The sequence below is a fragment of the Odocoileus virginianus genome, chromosome 18 (genome assembly GCF_023699985.2).
Source record: "Odocoileus virginianus isolate 20LAN1187 ecotype Illinois chromosome 18, Ovbor_1.2, whole genome shotgun sequence".
NCBI lineage: Eukaryota > Metazoa > Chordata > Mammalia > Artiodactyla > Cervidae > Odocoileus > Odocoileus virginianus.
This window is the reverse complement of record NC_069691.1, coordinates 11,196,083-11,215,497: the sequence shown is the minus strand read 5'-3', so window position 1 is coordinate 11,215,497 and position 19,415 is coordinate 11,196,083. Positions and strand designations below refer to the sequence as shown.

Sequence of the window (19,415 nt, the reverse complement as noted above, 5' to 3'; positions counted from 1 at the left end):
TAATCAAGTCCCTAGACCCATTCAGAGCCTCTGATTCTGAACTGTCTTCAAAGCAATGAATGAATGGATATGATCACTCTTACATTAGCATTCTGCTATACCATTCTTGGGGCTTCCTTGGTGGCTCAGTGGTGAAGAACCCGCCTGCCTATGCAGGAGACCTAGGTTCAATCCCTGGGTCAGGAAGATCCCCAGGAGAAGGAAATGGCAACCCACTCCAATATTCTTGCTTGGGAAATCCCATGGACAAAGGAGTCTAGTGGGCTGCAGTCCATGGGGTCACGAAAGAGTCAGACATGACTTGGTGACTAAAACAACACCACCACCACCACTCATGGGTATGTAATGAAATATTTTACCTGGTTGCTCCTTCACAATCCACTTTGATTAGACAATACTAACCCTTTTGCTTTGCTAGTTCTTGTGTTAGATCTTCATATACTTGTGAAAAGAGGTCTTCCTCAGATTTTGTTCCATCTAGATAAACTGAGAAGGGGAAAAAAGAATAGTTCAAATGCTAACAGGCTTATAATTAATATGGGATGCTTACTCTGGCATTTTGCATCTCTTGAGGGCACCATAAGTTTAAAGAACCCAAGAACGTAATTTTAAAAGAAATTAATAGCCATTAAAAAGAAAAATATAAAGCTGGATACAATAGGCAAGAGATTTGGGTTATTACAGGGAAATTCAAACTAGCTGATGTGAAAATTATAAAGACAAAAAAGACACAGACTTAAGTGACATTGTGTATACGCCACTTTAGGAGCACCAAATAGGTGCTTTCTCAAAACAATCATTTAAGGGAATAGTTCTCGAACTTCTTTATCAGGATAACCTGTGAAGCTTCTTAAACCATGCTGTGTGTGTGTGTGTGTGTGTGTGTGTGTGTGTGTGTGTGTGTGTCTGTTTTGTGCGTGTGTGATTTCTGTCACGTGTGTGCTGAATCTGCATTCTCCAGGCCATGAGATATATATACATATATATATATTTTAAATTGCCATAGTCAGTTTGGTATAAGAAGTAGGTTATAAGAAAATTTTGTAGGTTAAAGGAAGGAAAGAGTCTTCTAGTCAGAATATTGCAGAGGTAGGGGCAGGTAGGAGAGAACTTTGACTGTTAAGAAAAAGACGCTCTGGAAAGTTTGGAAAGACTAGAATGTGGGGAGGCACGAACAGTATAGAAATGAGACTTTAGATAAAGCAAGGCTCTGCCTTAGCCTTTGGAGACCTTGAGACCCTTCCTGGCTGTTTAGATTTTATCCCAAAGGGCTGGAGACTCTCTGGAAGCATTTAAGCAAGGTAGGAGCATGAGATGGTGGAGGTGGGGGGACAGGCAGTAGTAAGAAGAAGACATCTCTGCAACCAATGGTCCAGGTTGGAAATAGTGTGACCAAAAATGTCACGAGAGGCCCTGGGGATGCGGAAGAGGGGTTGGACTGGACTGAAGAAGGGATCATAAGAGCCTCCAGACTACGGGCCGGTCCTGTGTGCTGTCTGTATTTACCAAAGAGGCCATGACGTCTCTCACGGTAGGGGCAACTCCCTTTATTCTGAGAAGATGTGTCTGCTCTGGTTGCTCTGCCCTCCAGAAGCCTTCTGTCTCCAGCCTCCTGAATCTTCTCCATGTTGTGCTCTGTATCCCAAGGATCTGTTCTCAGTCCAGCCCCGTAGATCCAGGTATTTATATCTAAATCACTGCTTTAAGTCCCGTAGGGATCTCAACTTCATTACTGGCATGCAGAACAGATGTGCATTCCTCCTTGCAAATCCGTGAGTCCTTCATTTCTTCCTGTTCTCCAAAATAGTTCAGTTGCTCAGTTGTGTCCAACTCTTTGCGACCGCATGAATCGTAGCATGCCAGGCCTCCCTGTCCATCACCAACTCCCGGAGTGTACTCAAATTCATGCCCATTGAGTTGGTGATGCCATGCAGCCATCTCATCCTCTGTCGTCCCCTTCTCCTCCTGCCCCTAATCCCTTCCAGCATCTGGGTCTTTTCCAATGAGTCAACTCTTTGCATGAGGTAGGCAAAGTATTGGAGTTTCAGCTTCAGCATCAGTCCATCCAAGGAACACCCAGGAATGAACACCCTAAAGAGGATGGACTGGTTGGATCTCCTTGCAGTCCAAGGGACTCTCAAGAGTCTTCTCCAACACCACAGTTCAAAAGCATCAATTTTTCGGCGCTCAGCTTTCTTCAGTCCAACTCTCACATCCATACATGACCACTGGAAAAACCATAGCCTTGACCAGACGGACCTTTGTTGGCCAAGTAATGTCTCTGCTTTTTAATATGCTGTCTAGGTTGGTCATAACTTTCCTTCCAAGGAGTAAGCGTCTTTTAATTTCATGGCTGCAATCACCATCTGCAGTGATTTTGGAGCCCCCCAAAATAAAGTCTGACACTGTTTCCACTGTCTCCCCATCTATTTCCCATGAGGTGATGGGACCAGATGCCATGATCTTAGTTTTCCGAATGTGAAGCTTTAAGCCAACCTTTTCACTCTCCCCTTTCACCTTCTCCGAAATAACACCTGACAATTCCTGAGCTGTTGTCCTTGACATCTCAACTACCTGCACCCTCCGTATCTGTTCTATCATTCAGCTCCTCTGAATACATATGTCCCATATCACACCCTACAAATCTACCCTTCACAAAGCCACAAGGATCTGACTAAACAAAAATTTTACATCTACCATATCCTTGTAATAAACATCTCTGCAGAGGCTTCCCACTTCCCTTAGGACAATGACCTTTGGCCTTGTAAGGTCTGTACCCTTCCTGTACCACCACCATCACCCGTTGCTTTGTCTTTCTCTACCACAACCCTCTAGCCAGTGGCCCCTGGCCTTTCCACGCACCATACTCACTGTCTGGGTGGTATCCCACCCCCACCTTTGCCCAGTTAAATCTATCACAAAGTGGTTCAAATGTGGCTTCCTCAAGGAAGCCTTCCCTGGTTGCTGAGAGCGGACAGTGCCCCTGAAGCTCAGTGTCACAGTGCTCAGCATAGTTAGAAAGGACAGCTTGTGCAGCAAGTGTGTTTAACGTCTGTTTCCCTGATAGAATGTTGGTTCATAAGACTGGAGACCAAGTCTGTCTTATTTCCCTTGATAACACCAGGGCAGTGCCTTGTTCGGGGAATGCATTCAATCAGTATTTGTTGAATGAATTGACGATTTAGAAGTTGCTACACTTTGACAAGAGTCAGAGAGAGAGAAAAACAGAAGCCAGGAGAGCCAATGAGGAAAACGAGGGTTCTCGCTTACAGTGTCCTTTTACAATCTAATACATGAGAAAAATGCCTTCTAAAATCTTGTGTACTCTTGTGTACTTTGAGGCAATGACAGGTAAAAGTCTTCCTTGAAGGGAAAAAGACACTCACCAATTTCCCAGGAGACATTCTCCATTTCTTTTTTGTGCTTTAGGTACATGGGCCACACGTGGCCATCAAAGTACCCTGGGACGTCCGGAGGCTTGTAGACCCTTGTACTGTCAAAATATGTAGGAAACTTTATGCTGACAGAAACACAAAACTGATAAAGTGAAATAATGGTCAGAACAATGGGGAAATCACTCAAGAGATTGAGAAGGATTAAGACCATACATTTTAGGCTCAATGTCAGTTACAGAGACAACACACGATAGACGTGGTCCTCTGATCTAAAAATGAACTTTGTAACTCACTGACTACCATTCCTAATTATCTTTCCCCCCTCAAGTGATTTATAAAAGAATTGACAATATAAATAATGATAGCAGTATTGTTATGTTGTAGTAAGCTTTAAACTATCAGTGTCCTCAATGGCTGTAGCAGAATACAGGCGAATTAATTTAAAATCATAATCAAAATGAAATTGCTCCATATGGAGATTTAGGAAGGATGAGCCAAATAGCTTGTATTAATACAAGAGCCTTTTCTTAGAAAAAGTAATTTGCATTACTCCATGTCAGTGGCCATTTATGGAAAAAGGTCTTGTTCTTTGTGAAGAGTTCAGGCTTCCCTTGCTTGAAGAATATACACATATACACATATACACATTGTTCAATAATGCTGTTTCCTTGTTTTTCTTAAAGTTTGTCTTTTGAATTAAAATCCACAAAGGCATTTTCAAAACTTACCTCCTCCTCCGCTTACACTCTTCATACGGAATTGTCAGAAAATAGCTTCTATTCCATATAGTGTCAAGGGGCCTAAAATAACAGCATATTTAGTGCATATTTAGTTTTTCCCCCATTCATTCAGAGTCATTAATAGAATGGGGAATGCTTACTTATAATGGAAGAGAAGGAAACCTTCAATAATTAAGATGGGAATTTCCTCAGTGCTTTCCTCATGTGTTGATACCAGAGAGTGTGGTGGGTTTTCCATCCAACAGGAAATGGTGGACATCATTTCCTCCATGTTAAGCGCTTCGAGCACTTCAAACAAGCAGACACAAATATGAAATAAATACAACAAAGGTTTTATGCTGTGGCTTTTTATGATGAGGATATCCAGTGACCTATAAACATCTAACATCGATAAGGTGGTATGTTTGATATATTTTCATTCTGGAAAAATTTAAACACATACAAAAGTAGAGCATAGAGTGCAATGAACTCCCATGTCCCCACTTACCAACTTTGACAATCATAAACTCATTGCTTTATTTGTAACTTCTACTCCCCCTTGACTATATAATGTGTAACATTTCTGGATGACAAAATATTTATAAAATAGTTAGAAAGACAGTGACACACTGGGGAAATTACCTGCAGTATACTTGGCAAAGAATGGGTATCTTTAATATATAAAGAGCTCTTACAGATAAATAAGAGGTAAATCATTAAAATAATTTACAAAGGATACAAATACATAATACTCAAAACTTTAAAATGTGCATACTCAGAGCTTACAGTTTTTAATTCTAGAAAAGCACCCTATAACAGAGATTATCAAAGTGTGGTACTGCATCTGAGAACTTATCTGAAATGCAAATTCTCACTCTTACCTCAGAACAACTGAATTGAGCCATCTGTGTGTAGAGATATTTTAGTGGAAGGTTTTAAAATTATGAATTAATCCCTTTAATAGATATAGAGCTATTAAGGTTTTCTCTTTGTTCTGGTATTTGTTTTGATTAAGCTGCATTTGGTAAGATGGCTAATTTCATTTAAGTTTTCAATTTGCATAAAATTGTTCACAATATCCTCATCTTTTTGATATTTGTGGTATTTGTAGTGATATTGACTTTTTCTGTTTTTCTCTATTTTTTTCTTGATTAGTTTTGATTAACTTTGAGGATCACTCAGATTCATCAATCTGTAAGTTTACATCTTAGGCCAAATTTGAGATGTCTTAGACCATTCCCTTCTCCAGTGGACCACATTCTGTCAGACCTCTCCACCATGACCTGGCCATCTTGGGTGGCCTCACAAAGCATGGTTTAGTTTCATTGAGTTAGACAAGGCTGTGGTCGGTGTGATCAGATTGGCTAGTTGTCTGTGATTGTAGTTTCAGTCTGTCTGCCCTCTGATCCACTCTCTCAGTGCCTACCATCTTACTACTGGATATCAGTAGAGAAATAACTCCAGAAAGAATGAAGGGATGGAGCCAAAGCAAAAACAACTCCCATTTGTGAATGGGACTGGTGATGGAAGCAGGGTTCGATGCTGTAAAGAGCAATATTGCATAGGAACCTGCAATGTTAGGTCCATGAATCAAGGAAAATTGGAACTGGTCAAACAAAAGATGACAAGAGTGAACATCGACATTCTAGGAATCAGTGAACTAAGACGGACTGGAATAGGTGGATTTAACTCAGATGACCATTATATCTACTACTGTGGGTAGGAATCCTGTCAGGGAACGTTTAACGGGAGGATTCCTGCGTGCTGTTTCTCATAAATCCTCTGTTCCTTATCAGTTCCTGGCAACAGGAACAAGTGGAACGGCACGCTGCTCCCAGGACTGAGGTCATAGGGTGAGACACATGCATGAATCTCCTTCAGTAAACATTCTCCTTATGACAAAACTGCTTAGTCTTGATCCTCTTTCTTGAGATATGGATTGTCTCCTGACCTTATGACCATTGCTAATCCATTGTTCCCTTGACAACGGTTGCTGTATGTTTGGTTTTCTGATCTTTATCATTGTCAAAAGAAATTCCTTGTACAACAGCCTATGTATACTCACAGAAAGATCATTAAAGCACCCTTGCTCCACCAGAGGCTTGGGTTCCCATGTCTTGCTTTCTTTCTGTCTCTCTGTCTCCTTCCCTCCCTCCTGCTGATTCTCTGGAGTGTGGAAATCCGCCGAGCTCACTCTCCTGCCTGGGCTTTCAAGACCTCCTCGAGAAGGCGCCTGGTGCCTTCGTGAGCGGCACAAGCCCTGTTCAAGGGTTTTATTGGTTCTCTGCATAAATCAGGGAATATTAGCTTCTTTCTCTCACTTTCTTATCGTTGACTCTGGACCACCAGATCCATTTAAAGGTCCATTGGTCCATCAAAGGACTGCAGCAAGTGGCGCCCGAAACAGGGACCTGGTATACATGGCATCTTGGTCGGAGTGACTCAGGACCAACTGAAGTTGGGACCCTTTTTTTTTTTTTGAGGTTGGGACCTTTTGAGGTTGCTAAGTACTAAGACATGGGTCAAACAGCTGGAAAGCCCCATCATTTCTCTACTTTACTTTACCAATTGTTTAAAGTTCAGGGACTTTCGGTTTTGTACCAACAAATAGAGGCTTGCCTTCAAACAGTCGTTGAATGTAATCCTTGGTTCCCTGATAAAGGCAGTTTTGATTTAGAAATTTGGCACCAGGTCAAAGAAAATGTTGAATGAGCATCCAGACAGAGAAAAAATATTCCAGTTGATTTCTGGCCCCTATGAGCTCTCATTAAAGCTGTAATTCTGCCATTTCAAGGTAATTCTAGCCCTCCCGATATTCGACAACAGACAGAACACTTATTACATGAATATAAATTAGATGATAAAACTTTACAAAAGGCCCAATTAAAACAACATAAAATATTTCAAAATTTTCCTACTAATCCTATCCTGGCTACTCCAAATGCTCCTCCTCTGCCAACAGGCATGTTCTAAAGTCTCTCCTTTGCTAGAATCTAATGATTCTGACAACGACTCTTCAGAGACAATTTCTGACACCAAAACTGGCAATACTTTTCTGGATAATAATGAGGAGTCCTTAACACAGACTCATACTTGCAAAAAATCAACATTTACTCACTCTCCTCCATGACAGAAGCTCTCTGAATTACTGGCTTTGCAATCACAAGTCTCTGAACCCGATGGTTTCTCCGCCTTTCCAGTTTTAAGAAATCCTGATGCTCAAGGGCACATAATACCTCAATATGAAGGTATTAGTTTTTTTTACATGCAACAAATGAAAAAGGCTGTAACTGTGTATGGCCCACATTCGCCTTTTACTAAAGAGCTTCTAAATGCTGTGGCATCTTCTATTGGAAACTTTATTCCCTATGATTGGTGAATTCTAGTAAAAGCTCTCCTTAAACCAGGAGAATATCTTCAATGGACAATGGGTTTCATGATATAGCCAGAGATCATGCTAACAAGAATGCCCGAGCTGGCACTCCCAAAACCAAATGACTTTTGAAATGTTAACTGACACCAGACAATTTGATGCCATAGAAGCTCAAATACAATGCCCTTCCTTGTTGCATGAACAATTAAAAACAGTGGCCCTTGAAACTTGGGATCGAATTACTCCTCAAGGAGAGCCTACAGGTAGCTAAAATAAATAAAAATATTAAATATTTTTATTAAATAAATAAATATTTATTATTATCATTTATTTAATAAATAAATATTTAATAAATATTAAATAAAAATATTAAAATATTACAAAGATCTAATGAAAATTATGCTGATTTTTTAGCTAGATTAAGAACTGCTATTTCCTGTACTGTAATCAGAGAAGAAGCCAAAAAACAGCTTAAAAAATTACTTCCTTATGAAAATACAAATCAAAAATGTCAAAAAGCTATAGCTTCAATTCATGAGACTTAGACTATTATTGATTATTTAAAGGCTTGTTACAATCTAAGATCAAAAACTCAAAAGATACAAATGCTAGCTGAAACAATGGCTGCTTGCTTTAAAAGGAAAAATAAAAGATGCTTTAAATGTGGGTATAAAAACCATTTAAAAAGAGACTGCCCTAAGAAGGCTAATAAAAAACCTCCAAAAATCTGCCCTCACTGCCATAAAAAACAAACACAAAAAAAATACACTGGGCCAAAGATTGTAAATCTAAATTTGATATGAAAAACAAAACAAAACAAAACAAAAACTATTCCAGAAAACTCCAAACAGGGGACCCCCCAGGTCCCCTTCAACAAAAACCAGGGACAAATTCCATCTTTTCCCTCAAACCCTCAACATCTGACAGTACTGCCATCGATATACCAGCCCTAAATGATTTTTTCCTTTACCTTTAAGCAGTCCCTTCTAGAATACCTACCAGACTTTTTGGGCCCCTGCCCCCATAAATCTTCAGTCTTTTACTTGGCCAATCTAGTTTGACTTCTAAAGGAATTACTGTTCACCCTGGAGTAATTGATTCAGATTATAAAGGAGAAATTCAAATTATGATGTCATCTCAGATTCTATGGCAATTCAAAAAGGGGGACAAAATTGCTCAATTACTTCTTTTGCCTTACATTTCTATTAACTCCTCTAATGATGTACAGACAGGCAGATTTGGCAATACAGATAAAAAACAATCCTTATGGACATCATTGGTATCTGAATATGCCTGACCAAATATAAATATCAAAATTAATGGTAAAAGATTTTCTGGTCTCCTTGACACTGGATCTGATATTACTATTATTTCCAAACACTTATGGCCCAAATCATGGCCTATACAAAAAAATCTCTTGCCAAATTGCAGGAATTTCTCAAACCAAAATGCAAGAAGTCTATCAAAGTGTTCAAATCTACCCATGTGAGGGACCAGAGGGCCAACCTACAACATTAAGACCTAATGTGATAGATGCATCCCTTAATCTAATAGGAAGGAACTTCCTTATGCAATGGCAAACTCAGATATACATTCCACATTTTTCCTAGGGGCCACTGCTCATTTTACAAATAATGCAATTATTAAAATAACTTGAAAGAATAACGAGCCTATTTGGACAGAGCAGTGGCCCCTTACAAAAGAAAAATGACAGGCTGCTAAAGAACTTATAGACGACACACAATTAGAATTGAAACATATTAATGAATCTTGCTCTCCTTGGAACTCTCCTATTTTTGTTATAAAAAAGAAATCTTTATCAAGGGTGAAACAGATCACCAGCCCAGGTTGGATGCATGAGACAAGCGCTCAGGGCTGGTGCACTGGGAAGACCCAGAGGGATCGGGTGGAGAGGGAGGTGGGAGGGTGTATTGGGATGGGGAATACATGTAAATCCATGGCTGATTCTTGTCAATGTATGGCAAAAACCACAATATTGTAAAGTAATTAGCCTCCAACTAATAAAAATAAATGGAAAAAAAAAGAAATCTAAAAAATGGCATCTCTTAACAGACCTTAGAAAAGTTAATGTATCTGTGAAATCTATGGGTGCAACCAGGGATCCCATCACCTACTACTATTCCTCAAAATTGGCACATTATTATTATTGATTTACAAGATTGCTTTTTTAATATACCTTTACACCCTTTAGACCAGAGAGATTCGCTTTCTCTCTCCCTTTTCCTAATCACATTGGGCCTCATAAACGATATCAATAGACTGTGCTGCCTCAAGGAGTGATGAATTCTCCCACCATGTGTCAATACTACATAGCTAAAGCCCTTGAGCCTGTGAGAAAACAATTTCCTGACTTTCTTGTTATTCATTATATGGATGATATATTGTTTTCGGCTCCATCTGTTTTAGAAACTCAACACATGTTTGATATAGCTCAACAATGCTTAAAAAACTCTGGATTAATCATTGCCCCTGCAAAAATTCAAACCTCTACACCTTACCATTATTTAGGATTTGTTGTTAATAGACAATGTATTACTCCCCAACTAACACAGATTCGTATTGACAAATTATCAACTTTAAATGATTTTCAAAAACTCTTAGGCGATATAAATTGGATTAGACCCTCATTAGTGAAAGTTAAGTTACTCAGTCGTGTCTGACTCTCTGCGACCCCATGGACTGTAGCCTACCAGGCTCCTCCATCCATGGGATTCTCAGGCAAGAATACTGGAGTGGGTTGCCATTTCCTTCTTCAGGGGATCTTCCTGACCCAGGGATTGAACCCAGGTCTCCTGCATTAGGGGCAGACGCTTTAACCTCTGAGCCACCAGGGAAGCCCCCTAGACCCTCATTCAGTTCAGTTCAGTTGCTCAGTCGTGTCCGACTCTTTGCGACCCCATGAATCGCAGCACGCCAGGCCTCCCTGTCCATCACCAACTCCCGGAGTTTACTCAAACTCATGCCCATTGAGTCAATGATGCCATCCAGCCATCTCATCCTCTGTCATCCCCTTCTCCTCCTGCCCCCAATCTGTCCAAGCATCAGGGTCTTTTCCAATGAGTCAACTCTTCACATCAGGTGGCCAAAGTATTGGAGTTTCAGCTTCAGCATCAGTCCTTCCAATGAACACCCAGGACTTATCTCCTTTAGGATGGACTGGTTGGATCTCCTTGCAGTCTAAGGGCATTGCTAATTATCAACTGACTAATCTATTTAATACTTTGAAAGGTGGTCCTAATTTAAATAGCCCTCATTCACTTTCTCAAGAGGTCTGAGAAGAACTCTATTTAGTACAAAATAAATTACAAAAACAGTTTCTTACTCATATCAGGCTAGATTTACCTCTAGAATTATTTATACTCCCTTCTCTCCATTCTCCCACAGGACTTCTTGCCCAACAAGAACAGCCAATAGAATGGATCTATACCCACTTTAGAGGAATGAAGTCACTTACACCCTACCTTGATTCAACTGCTCTAATCATTATCAATAGAATAGAACTAAGACTCTAATTGGCTCCGATCCTCATAAAATTGTAATACCTATCAATAAATCTCAATTCAAAAACATATTACAAACTTCCACCAATTTCCAAATAGCTTTTCTGAAATATTTCAGAAAAGTTTCATTTCATTATCCCTCTAACAAGCTATGAAATTTCTTCAAAAATACGGAATTTATTATTTCCCACATCATCAGCTCACAGCCTATACCTCAAGCTGAAGTTTTCTATATAGATGAGACTAAAAACACCAAAGCCTCATTCTGGTCTCTCAAAAAATATAAAGTCTTTTACACTAAATTCCATTCTGCTCAACAAAACAAATTATATGCTCTTATTCAAGTTATTTGCCTACATCCCTACCCCATTAATATAGTCTCTGATTCCTTATACTCAGTTTTTGTATTAAAAAATATAAAAACCTCCACCATAAACTCCAATCAACCTATTATTCAACAACTTTTTCTCAAACTACAATCCATTATTAAAAACCACACTTCTCCCATTTATATTACACATATTCAAACACATTCCTGTCTTCCCGGTCCTATGACTCATGATAATAAACAGGCTGATAAACTCGCTTCCTTTGCTGCTCCAGAGAAACATGCTCTGTTGCACAGTGCTGGCTCTCTACACCAGCTATAAAAAAATCCCATACCGCCAGGCTAAAAAAAATATATATATATATATATATATATATATATATATATATATATATATATATAAATAATTGCTCTACTTGTAGACCCCTACATCTTCGACCCATTACCTAAGATATTAATCCTCAGAGATTGCAACCTAATAAACTATGACAGGTAGATGTAATTCATTGCCCTAAACTTTCTCCTTCTTCTTTCCTATATGTCTGTATTGATACAAATTCTTTTAGTTGGGCCACACCTCTTCAAGATAAAGCTACACAACATGTTATAACTCACCTATTAGCTTGTTTTGCTACAATAAAGACTCCTAATTCTATAAAAACAGACAATGGCCCTGCCTATACTTCAAGTTATTTCAAAAAATTTTTATAATCATTTTCTATTAAACATATTACAAGTATTCCTTTTAATCCACAAACACAAGATATAATCAAACAAACACATCACACACTGAAACAACAAATAAAAACAATTTTAAAAAGAGGGGAAAACACAGGAACATCACTATCTTCCTTATCTAAAACAGACTTTACTAGATTCCAAAATAAGCTATTCTCTAAACCTATAACTATTGTTAATACAGCTTTATTTGTTGTAAATTTTTTAAACTTACTGCAGGGAGATATCTTGGCAAGAGCAGAAAAACATTTCGAGAAACTGAAGGACACTTTTCCTCTGCCCATTTGGTACCAAGATGGGTTAACTAATCAATGAAAATCTGGGAAACTAATCTTACAGGGAAAGGAGTATGCTTGTATTTCTCCAGATGAATCCAACGAACTCACATGGCTTCCTCTTCGGAAGATTGGACCTAAGGGGGCCCCCGGCATTCAAAATGGAGATGAAACAACAAAAACCCCAGGAGGAAGAAATTCCAATATGGCCATGGCAGCTCTAAAGACCTCCAGAAACCACCGCCCTTGGAGATATCAACCTTATAATCTCCCCTCTTGGGGACAAATAAAAACCCTTACTAATCAAGCTGAAAATCTGGTTTCTCAACAGGAAATACCTCGGAATCAAAAAAATATTTTTGTCGCTATGCTTGCTTTGCTTGCTTTTGCTTCCCCCGCTCAGGCTGACTTGATTGATTACACTTATTGGGCTTATATACCTAACCCCCCTTTTATTGTAGGTTGTAGAATGGACAGATATAGGACCAATTGTATCCACTAATGACTCAACACATATGCCCCCTCCTTGGAGCTTGGAGGGGCCCTCTCATCCTGAGGAAGAAGGAAGACTAATTAACATTTCTCTAGTATGAGAGGAGCAACCCCACCTCCAAGGAGCGGCTGCTGCGGGCGCAGGAGGGCTGAGAGGAGCTACTCCACGTTCAAGGTCAGGAGGGGCGGCCGTGAGAAGATAGCCCTCCTCCAAGGTAAGGAGCAGTGGCTGCGCTTTGCTGGAGCAGCCGTGAAGAGATACCCCACATCTGAGGTAAGAGAAACCCAAGTAAGACGGCAGGTGTTGCGAGAGGGCATCAGAGGGCAGACACACTAAAACCACAATCACAGAAAACTAGCCAATCTGATCACAGGACCACAGAAGTGTCTAATTCAATGAAACTAAGCCATGCGGTGTGGGGCCACCCAAGATGGTCAGGTCATGGTGGAGAGGTCTGACAGAATGTGGTCCACTGCAGAAGGGAATGGCAAACACTTCAGTATTCTTGCCTTGAGAACCCGATGAACAGTATAAGAAGGCAAAATGATAGGATACTGAAAGAGGAACTCCCCAGGTCAGTAGGTGTCCAATATGCTACTGGAGATCAGTGGAGAAATAACTCCAGAAAGAATGAAGGGATGGAGCCAAAGCAAAAACAACATCCAGTTGTGGATGGGACTGGTGATAGAAGCAAGGTCCGATGCTGTAAAGAGCAATATTGCATAGGAACCTGGAATGTTAGGTCCATGAATCAAGGCAAATTGGAAGTGGTCAAACAGGAGATGGCAAGAGTGAATGTCGACATTCTAGGAATCAGCGAACTAAAATGGACTTGAATGGGTGAATTTAACTCAGATCACCATTATATATACTACTGTGAGCAGGAATCCCTTAGGAGAAATGGAGTGTCCATCATAGTCAACAAAAGAGTCTGAAATGCAGTACTTGGATGCAATCTCAAAAATGACAGAATGATCTCTGTTCGATTCCAAGGCAAACCATTCAATATCACAGTAATCCAAGCCTATGCCCCAACCAGTAACGCTGAAGAAGCTGAAGTTGAACGGTTCTATGAAGACCTACAAGACCTTTTAGAACTAAAACCCAAAAAAGATGTCCTTTTCATTATAGGGGACTGGAATGCAAAAGCAGGAAGTCAAGAAACACCTGGAGTAACAGGCAAATTTGGCCTTAGAGTATGGAATGAAGCAGGGCAAAGGCTAATAGAGTTCTGCCAAGAGAACACACTGGTCATAGCAAACACCTTCTTCCAACAACAAAAGAGAAGACTCTACACATGGACATCACCAGATGGTCAACACCGAAATCAGATTGATTATATTCTTTTTTTTTTTTTTTTTTTTTTTTTTGGATTATATTCTTTGCAGCTAAAGATGGAGAAGCTCTATACAGTCAGCAAAAACAAGACTGGGAGCTGACTGTGGCTCAGATCATGAACTCCTTATTGTCAAATTCAGACTTAAACTGAAGAAAGTAGGGAAAACCACTAGACCATTCAGGTATGACCTAAATCAAAGCCCTTATGACTATACAGTGGAAGTGAGAAATAGATTTAAGGGACTAGATCTGATAGACAGTGAGCCTGATGAACTATGGACGGAGGTTCGTGACATTGTACAGCAGGCAGGGATCAAGACCATCCCCATGGAAAAGAAATGCAAAAAGGCAAAATGGTTGTCTGAGGAGGCCTTACAAATAGCTGTGAAAAGAAGAGAAGCGAAAAGCAAAGGAGAACAGGAAAAGATATTCCTATTTGAATGCAGAGTTCCAAAGAATAACAAGGAGAGATAAGAAAGCCTTCCTCAGTGATCAATGTAAAGAAATAGAGGAAAACAACAGAATGGGAAAGACTAGAGATCTCTTCAAGAAAATTAGAGATATCAAGGGAAAACTTCACGCAAAGATGGGTGAGATAAAGGACAGAAATGGTAGGGACCTAACAGAAGCAGAGGATATTAAGAAGAGGTGGCAAGAATACACAGAAAAACTGTATAAAAAATATCTTCATGAGCCAGATAATCACAATGGTGTGATCACTCACCTAGAGCCAGACATCCTGGAATGTGAAGTCAAGTGGGCCTTAGAAAGCATCACTACAAACAAAGCTAGTGGAGGTGATGGAATTCCAGTGGAGCTATTTCAAATCCTGAAAGATGATGCTGTGAAAGTGCTGCACTCAATATGCCAGCAAATTAGGAAAACTCAGCAGTGGCCACAGGACTGGAAAAGGTCAGTTTTCATTCCAATCCCTAAGAAAGGCAATCCCAAAGAATGCTCAAACTACCACATAATTGCACTCATCTCACATGCTAGTGAAGTGATGCTCAAAATTCTCCAAGCCAGGCTTCAGCAATACGTGAACTGAGAACTTCCAGATGTTCAAGCTGGTTTTAGAAAAGGCAGAGGAACCAGAGATCAAATTGCCAACATCCGCTGGATCATCGAAAAAGCAAGAGAGTTCCAGAAAAACATCTATTTCTGCTTTATTGACTACTCCAAAGCCTTAGACTGTGTGGATTACAATAAACTGTGGAAAATTCTGAAAGAGATGGGAATACCAGACCACCTGATCGGCCTCTTGAGAAACCTGTATGCAGGTCAGGAAGCAACAGTTAGAACTGGACATGGTACAACAGACTGGTTCCAAATAGGAAAAGGAGTATGTCAAGGCTGTGTATTGTCACCCTACTTATTTAACTTACATGCAGAGTACATCATGAGAAACGCTGGGCTGGATGAAGCACAAGCTGGAATCAAGACTGCTGGGAGAAATATCAATAACCTCAGATATGCAGATGACACCATCCTTATGGCAGAAAGTGAAGATGAACTAAAAAGCCTCTTGATGAAAGTGAAAGAGGAGAGTGAAAAAGTTGGCTTAAAGCTCAACATTCAGAAAACTAAGATCATGGCATCCGGTCCCATCACTTCATGGCAAATAGATGGGGAAACAGTGGCTGACTATTTTTCTGGGCTCCAAAATCACTGCAGATGGTGACTGCAGCCATGAAATTAAAAGACACTTACTCCTTGGAAGTAAAGTTATGACCAACCTAGACAGCAAATTAAAAAGCCAACAAAGGTCCGTCTAGTCAAGGCTATGGTTTTTCCAGTGGTTATGTATGGATGTGAGAGTTGGACTGTAAAGAAAGCTGAGTGCCGAAGAATTAATGCTTTTGAACGGTGGTGTTGGAGAAGACTCTTGAGAGTCCCTTGGACAGCAAGGAGATCCAACCAGTCCATCCTAAAGGAAATCAGTCCTGGGTGTTCATTGGAAGGACTGATGCTGAAGCTGTAGCTCCAATCCTTTGGCCACCTGATGTGAAGAACTGACTCATTTGAAAAGACCCTGATGCTGGGAAAGATTTAAGGTGGGAGGAGAAGGGGATGACAGAGGATGAGATGGTTGGATGGCATCACCAACTCAATGGACATGAATCTGAGTAAGCTCTGGGAGTTGGTAACCGACAGTGAAGTCTGGCATGCTGCAGTCCATGGGGTTGCAAAGAGTCAGACATGACTGTGCGACCGAACTGAACTGAACTGAAAAGGAACAGAATTCTTGGGGGTTTTTAGTTGTACCTATTGATGGTTCCATGTAGCACACTTCTCTACCATCTTTTTCCAGATATATATGACAGGCAAAAAAAAAAAAAAGTGCCCAGGGAACTCACAGCAATGTCATTCCTCAAGATCCAAAGTCCCTAGTCAATATGCTCTCTTCATCTTTCAGAGTCTTTGTTTGTTGTATTCTATCCAAGGTTTTTAGTTATAAGAGGGAGAAATAGCAAGTAATGGGTCCAAGCCATCTTGGGTAGAACAAGAAGTACCATTAATTTTAACATATTTTCTTTACATTCGGTTAAAAATATTTTCTAATTTTCATTGTGATTTGTTCTTTGACCCATGGGATATAATGAAGCGTCTTGCTTCAGATAAAATATGATGATGTCTGGGATCTGCTTCAAAATAATACAGAAGGAGAAAGTGGGTAAGGGTATAGATGAAATATAATTGGCCAAGAGTTCATCATTTTAAAAGCAGAATGGTGAGTTCATGAGAGTTCATTATACTTTTTTGGCCTCCTTTTGTATCTGCTTAAAATTCTCCATAACAAAAAGTTTTTAAAAATCAGAAAAAAAACCCACTGATTTTCAAACACTTTGGAGTTTTCTACTTAGTCTTTTGTTATTGAATTCTAATTCAGTTCTCTGTAATTAGAATATATCTCTATGTTACTTCAATACATTGAAATGTATTAAGACTTAAAAACATCCAAAGTCTGACAACCTGTTAACATGTTTAGTTGATTTAACTTAATACAGCTACTGATATATTTGATTTAAAGCTATCATTTTATGCCATCTTCTATTTTTCCACCATCGTTTGATATTTTAGTTCTCTATTTTTTACTTCTTTTATATTTATCAGCTATATTTTGCTATATTTTAATGATTCCATCTATTTATAAATGTGATAGCTATATACTTTAAAACTATTCTTTTGGTAGTTATAAAGATTTCAACATTACCTTGACTTACCTTAAACTTGTACATTTACCTAAAGACCTCAGAATTCTGCTTAGGATAGATTCCTAGAGGTGGGACACTTGAACACACGGCATGAATATTTTAAGGTCTTTGGGACATATGCTCAACCTCCTTTTCAAAAAACATTGTACCAATTAATATCCACATATAAGTTACATTAATGGGCCCATGCTATTATTAATTATTATTGCTTCAAAAATCTATTCATTAGGTAAGTGGGAAAAAATAAGTTTAATTCTTTAACTACTTCTGAGGTTGACTTTTTACTGTACATTCATTAATCAAGTAACCTTATGCTTCTGTGAATAACTTATTCACATCATTGGACATTTTTCATTTGAGATATTAGTGTTTTTCTTTTCAGTTTGTAAGAACTCATTTAAATTAGGAATAAATCTTTGTCAATTACTGAAGATATTTTTTCCTTGCTTAACTCTTACTTTGTAATAATCTTGCTCACTAACCAATAGAAGAGGGGAAGAGAAAAAAATATATACTGTTTCAAGACACAGGAGCAGATAGTCAGTCAAAGATTTTGCCTCTCTTAAAGCTATCATGTTTCTCTAAGAACTGACTACACAACATTTTCCCTCCCAGGTTCTCAAAGTTAAAAATAAGGAACGTATCTCATGGCTCTTTAAGAGAGCTAGTTTGCATAAGTACTCAATGATCTTATTAAAAGTTGACAAGACCATTATATATGGTTTACTAGCATGATATTCCTTTAAAGGTATAAGTAGATGCTTTTCTGATGGACTTTACCCTATTGGCTTCAAAGCAGTGTTAGAGTGGGTAAGGGGTTGAAGTGAATCCATCTAAAAAATATTTACTAATCTTTTTTGAGCAGTGACAAGACCCAGTACTTAGGTCACTGGGAAAGTAAGGTCAGGAGACACATAGTCCTGAGTTTGACCCAGGCAAGATGGGACAAAGATGATTGTCTAGGTAGCTGTTTGTGTCCTATGGAGGGATCAGAACAACAGAGACCTACCTTGCCCCACCTTCAAAAGAAAAATCTATTGTTCCAATGTTTTCAGTTTTAACCATAAAACCGGGGAAAGGGTTTCATTTATTTAAACAGCTGAACATATATCAGAAACCCTTACAAAAGCATGCTTAAAGTAAAGTAACATATTTAAACTTATTCTGAGACTCTCTTCAGAGATAGCAAAGTTATTTGGGTTTGAAAAAGGAATGAACATTACCACAGGGTGTTCTGTAAGCTCATCTACTTACCATCATACTGCAGAAATCCATTTTCATCTGTCTCTATCTCAGACTCTGGCTGGAAGAACAATAAAGTACCCATAAAAACTTCAGTGCAGAAATAATACAGTCATAGAAGGAGGAGGTGACAAACCTTTAACAAATGCTTTGGTGATGAGGATAAATAAAATCAAAAATAGCTCCCATAAGTGTGCCATCTGGTGGATCAGTAACACTACTGCGTTGAGCCTGTCTTCACTACAACAGCTCAATCACTTAGCAAAGGATTTTGGATGTAATTCAAGTAACATTGCTATTGTAACTGTACCTAGCAAAGGATTTTGGATGTAATTCAAGTAACATTGCTATTATAACTGTTTCGATTTAAATAAATTATTTGAGAAGTTTCATAGATACCTTAAAAAAATCATCCTGAGATAGGACACTGCAGTTTGGAAGGTGTTTCTGCAAATTCTTAGCCAGTGTTGTCTTCCCACCATTTGTCACACTGAACCGAAAAAAGAAAAAAAAAAAAAACCAGAGAATACTGAGCAGGAAGGTGCATTAAAAGAACATAAAATATTTTAAATTGACATTACAAAAAGGATATTTCACACAATATGTAATATCTAAGAAGAATTAATTCCTTTATAGATGATACTTCTTTGTTTGGCAAAACCATAGGCCCAAGTAGGTCTCAGGAAACAAACGACAGGATGAAGCAGAAAGGTAACCAATTGCTGGGCAAGTGAACTGGGTGATATTAAATACGAAGACTTAAATTACAGCTACTGTA

At 39.0% G+C, this 19,415-nt stretch overlaps 1 protein-coding gene across 5 annotated transcripts in view; it reads right to left on the bottom strand.

Moving 5' to 3' along the window:
* The window catches only part of NMRK1 (nicotinamide riboside kinase 1), a 33,139-nt gene that overhangs the window by 3,881 nt on the left and 9,843 nt on the right, over nt 1–19,415 (bottom strand). For 4 of the 5 annotated variants that reach the window (XM_070480342.1, XM_070480340.1, XM_070480341.1 and 1 more), the window contains 6 exons: nt 19,037–19,127; nt 18,650–18,698; nt 4,276–4,423; nt 4,124–4,195; nt 3,387–3,493; nt 403–486 (listed from right to left, as the gene is read on the bottom strand). In XM_070480342.1, coding sequence (XP_070336443.1) covers nt 403–486; nt 3,387–3,493; nt 4,124–4,195; nt 4,276–4,423; nt 18,650–18,698; nt 19,037–19,127 — 551 coding nt within the window. Of the gene's footprint in view, nt 1–359; nt 487–3,386; nt 3,494–4,123; nt 4,196–4,275; nt 4,424–18,649; nt 18,699–19,036; nt 19,128–19,415 lie in introns of all 5 variants that reach the window. The other variant, XM_070480343.1, reaches the window with a different exon arrangement.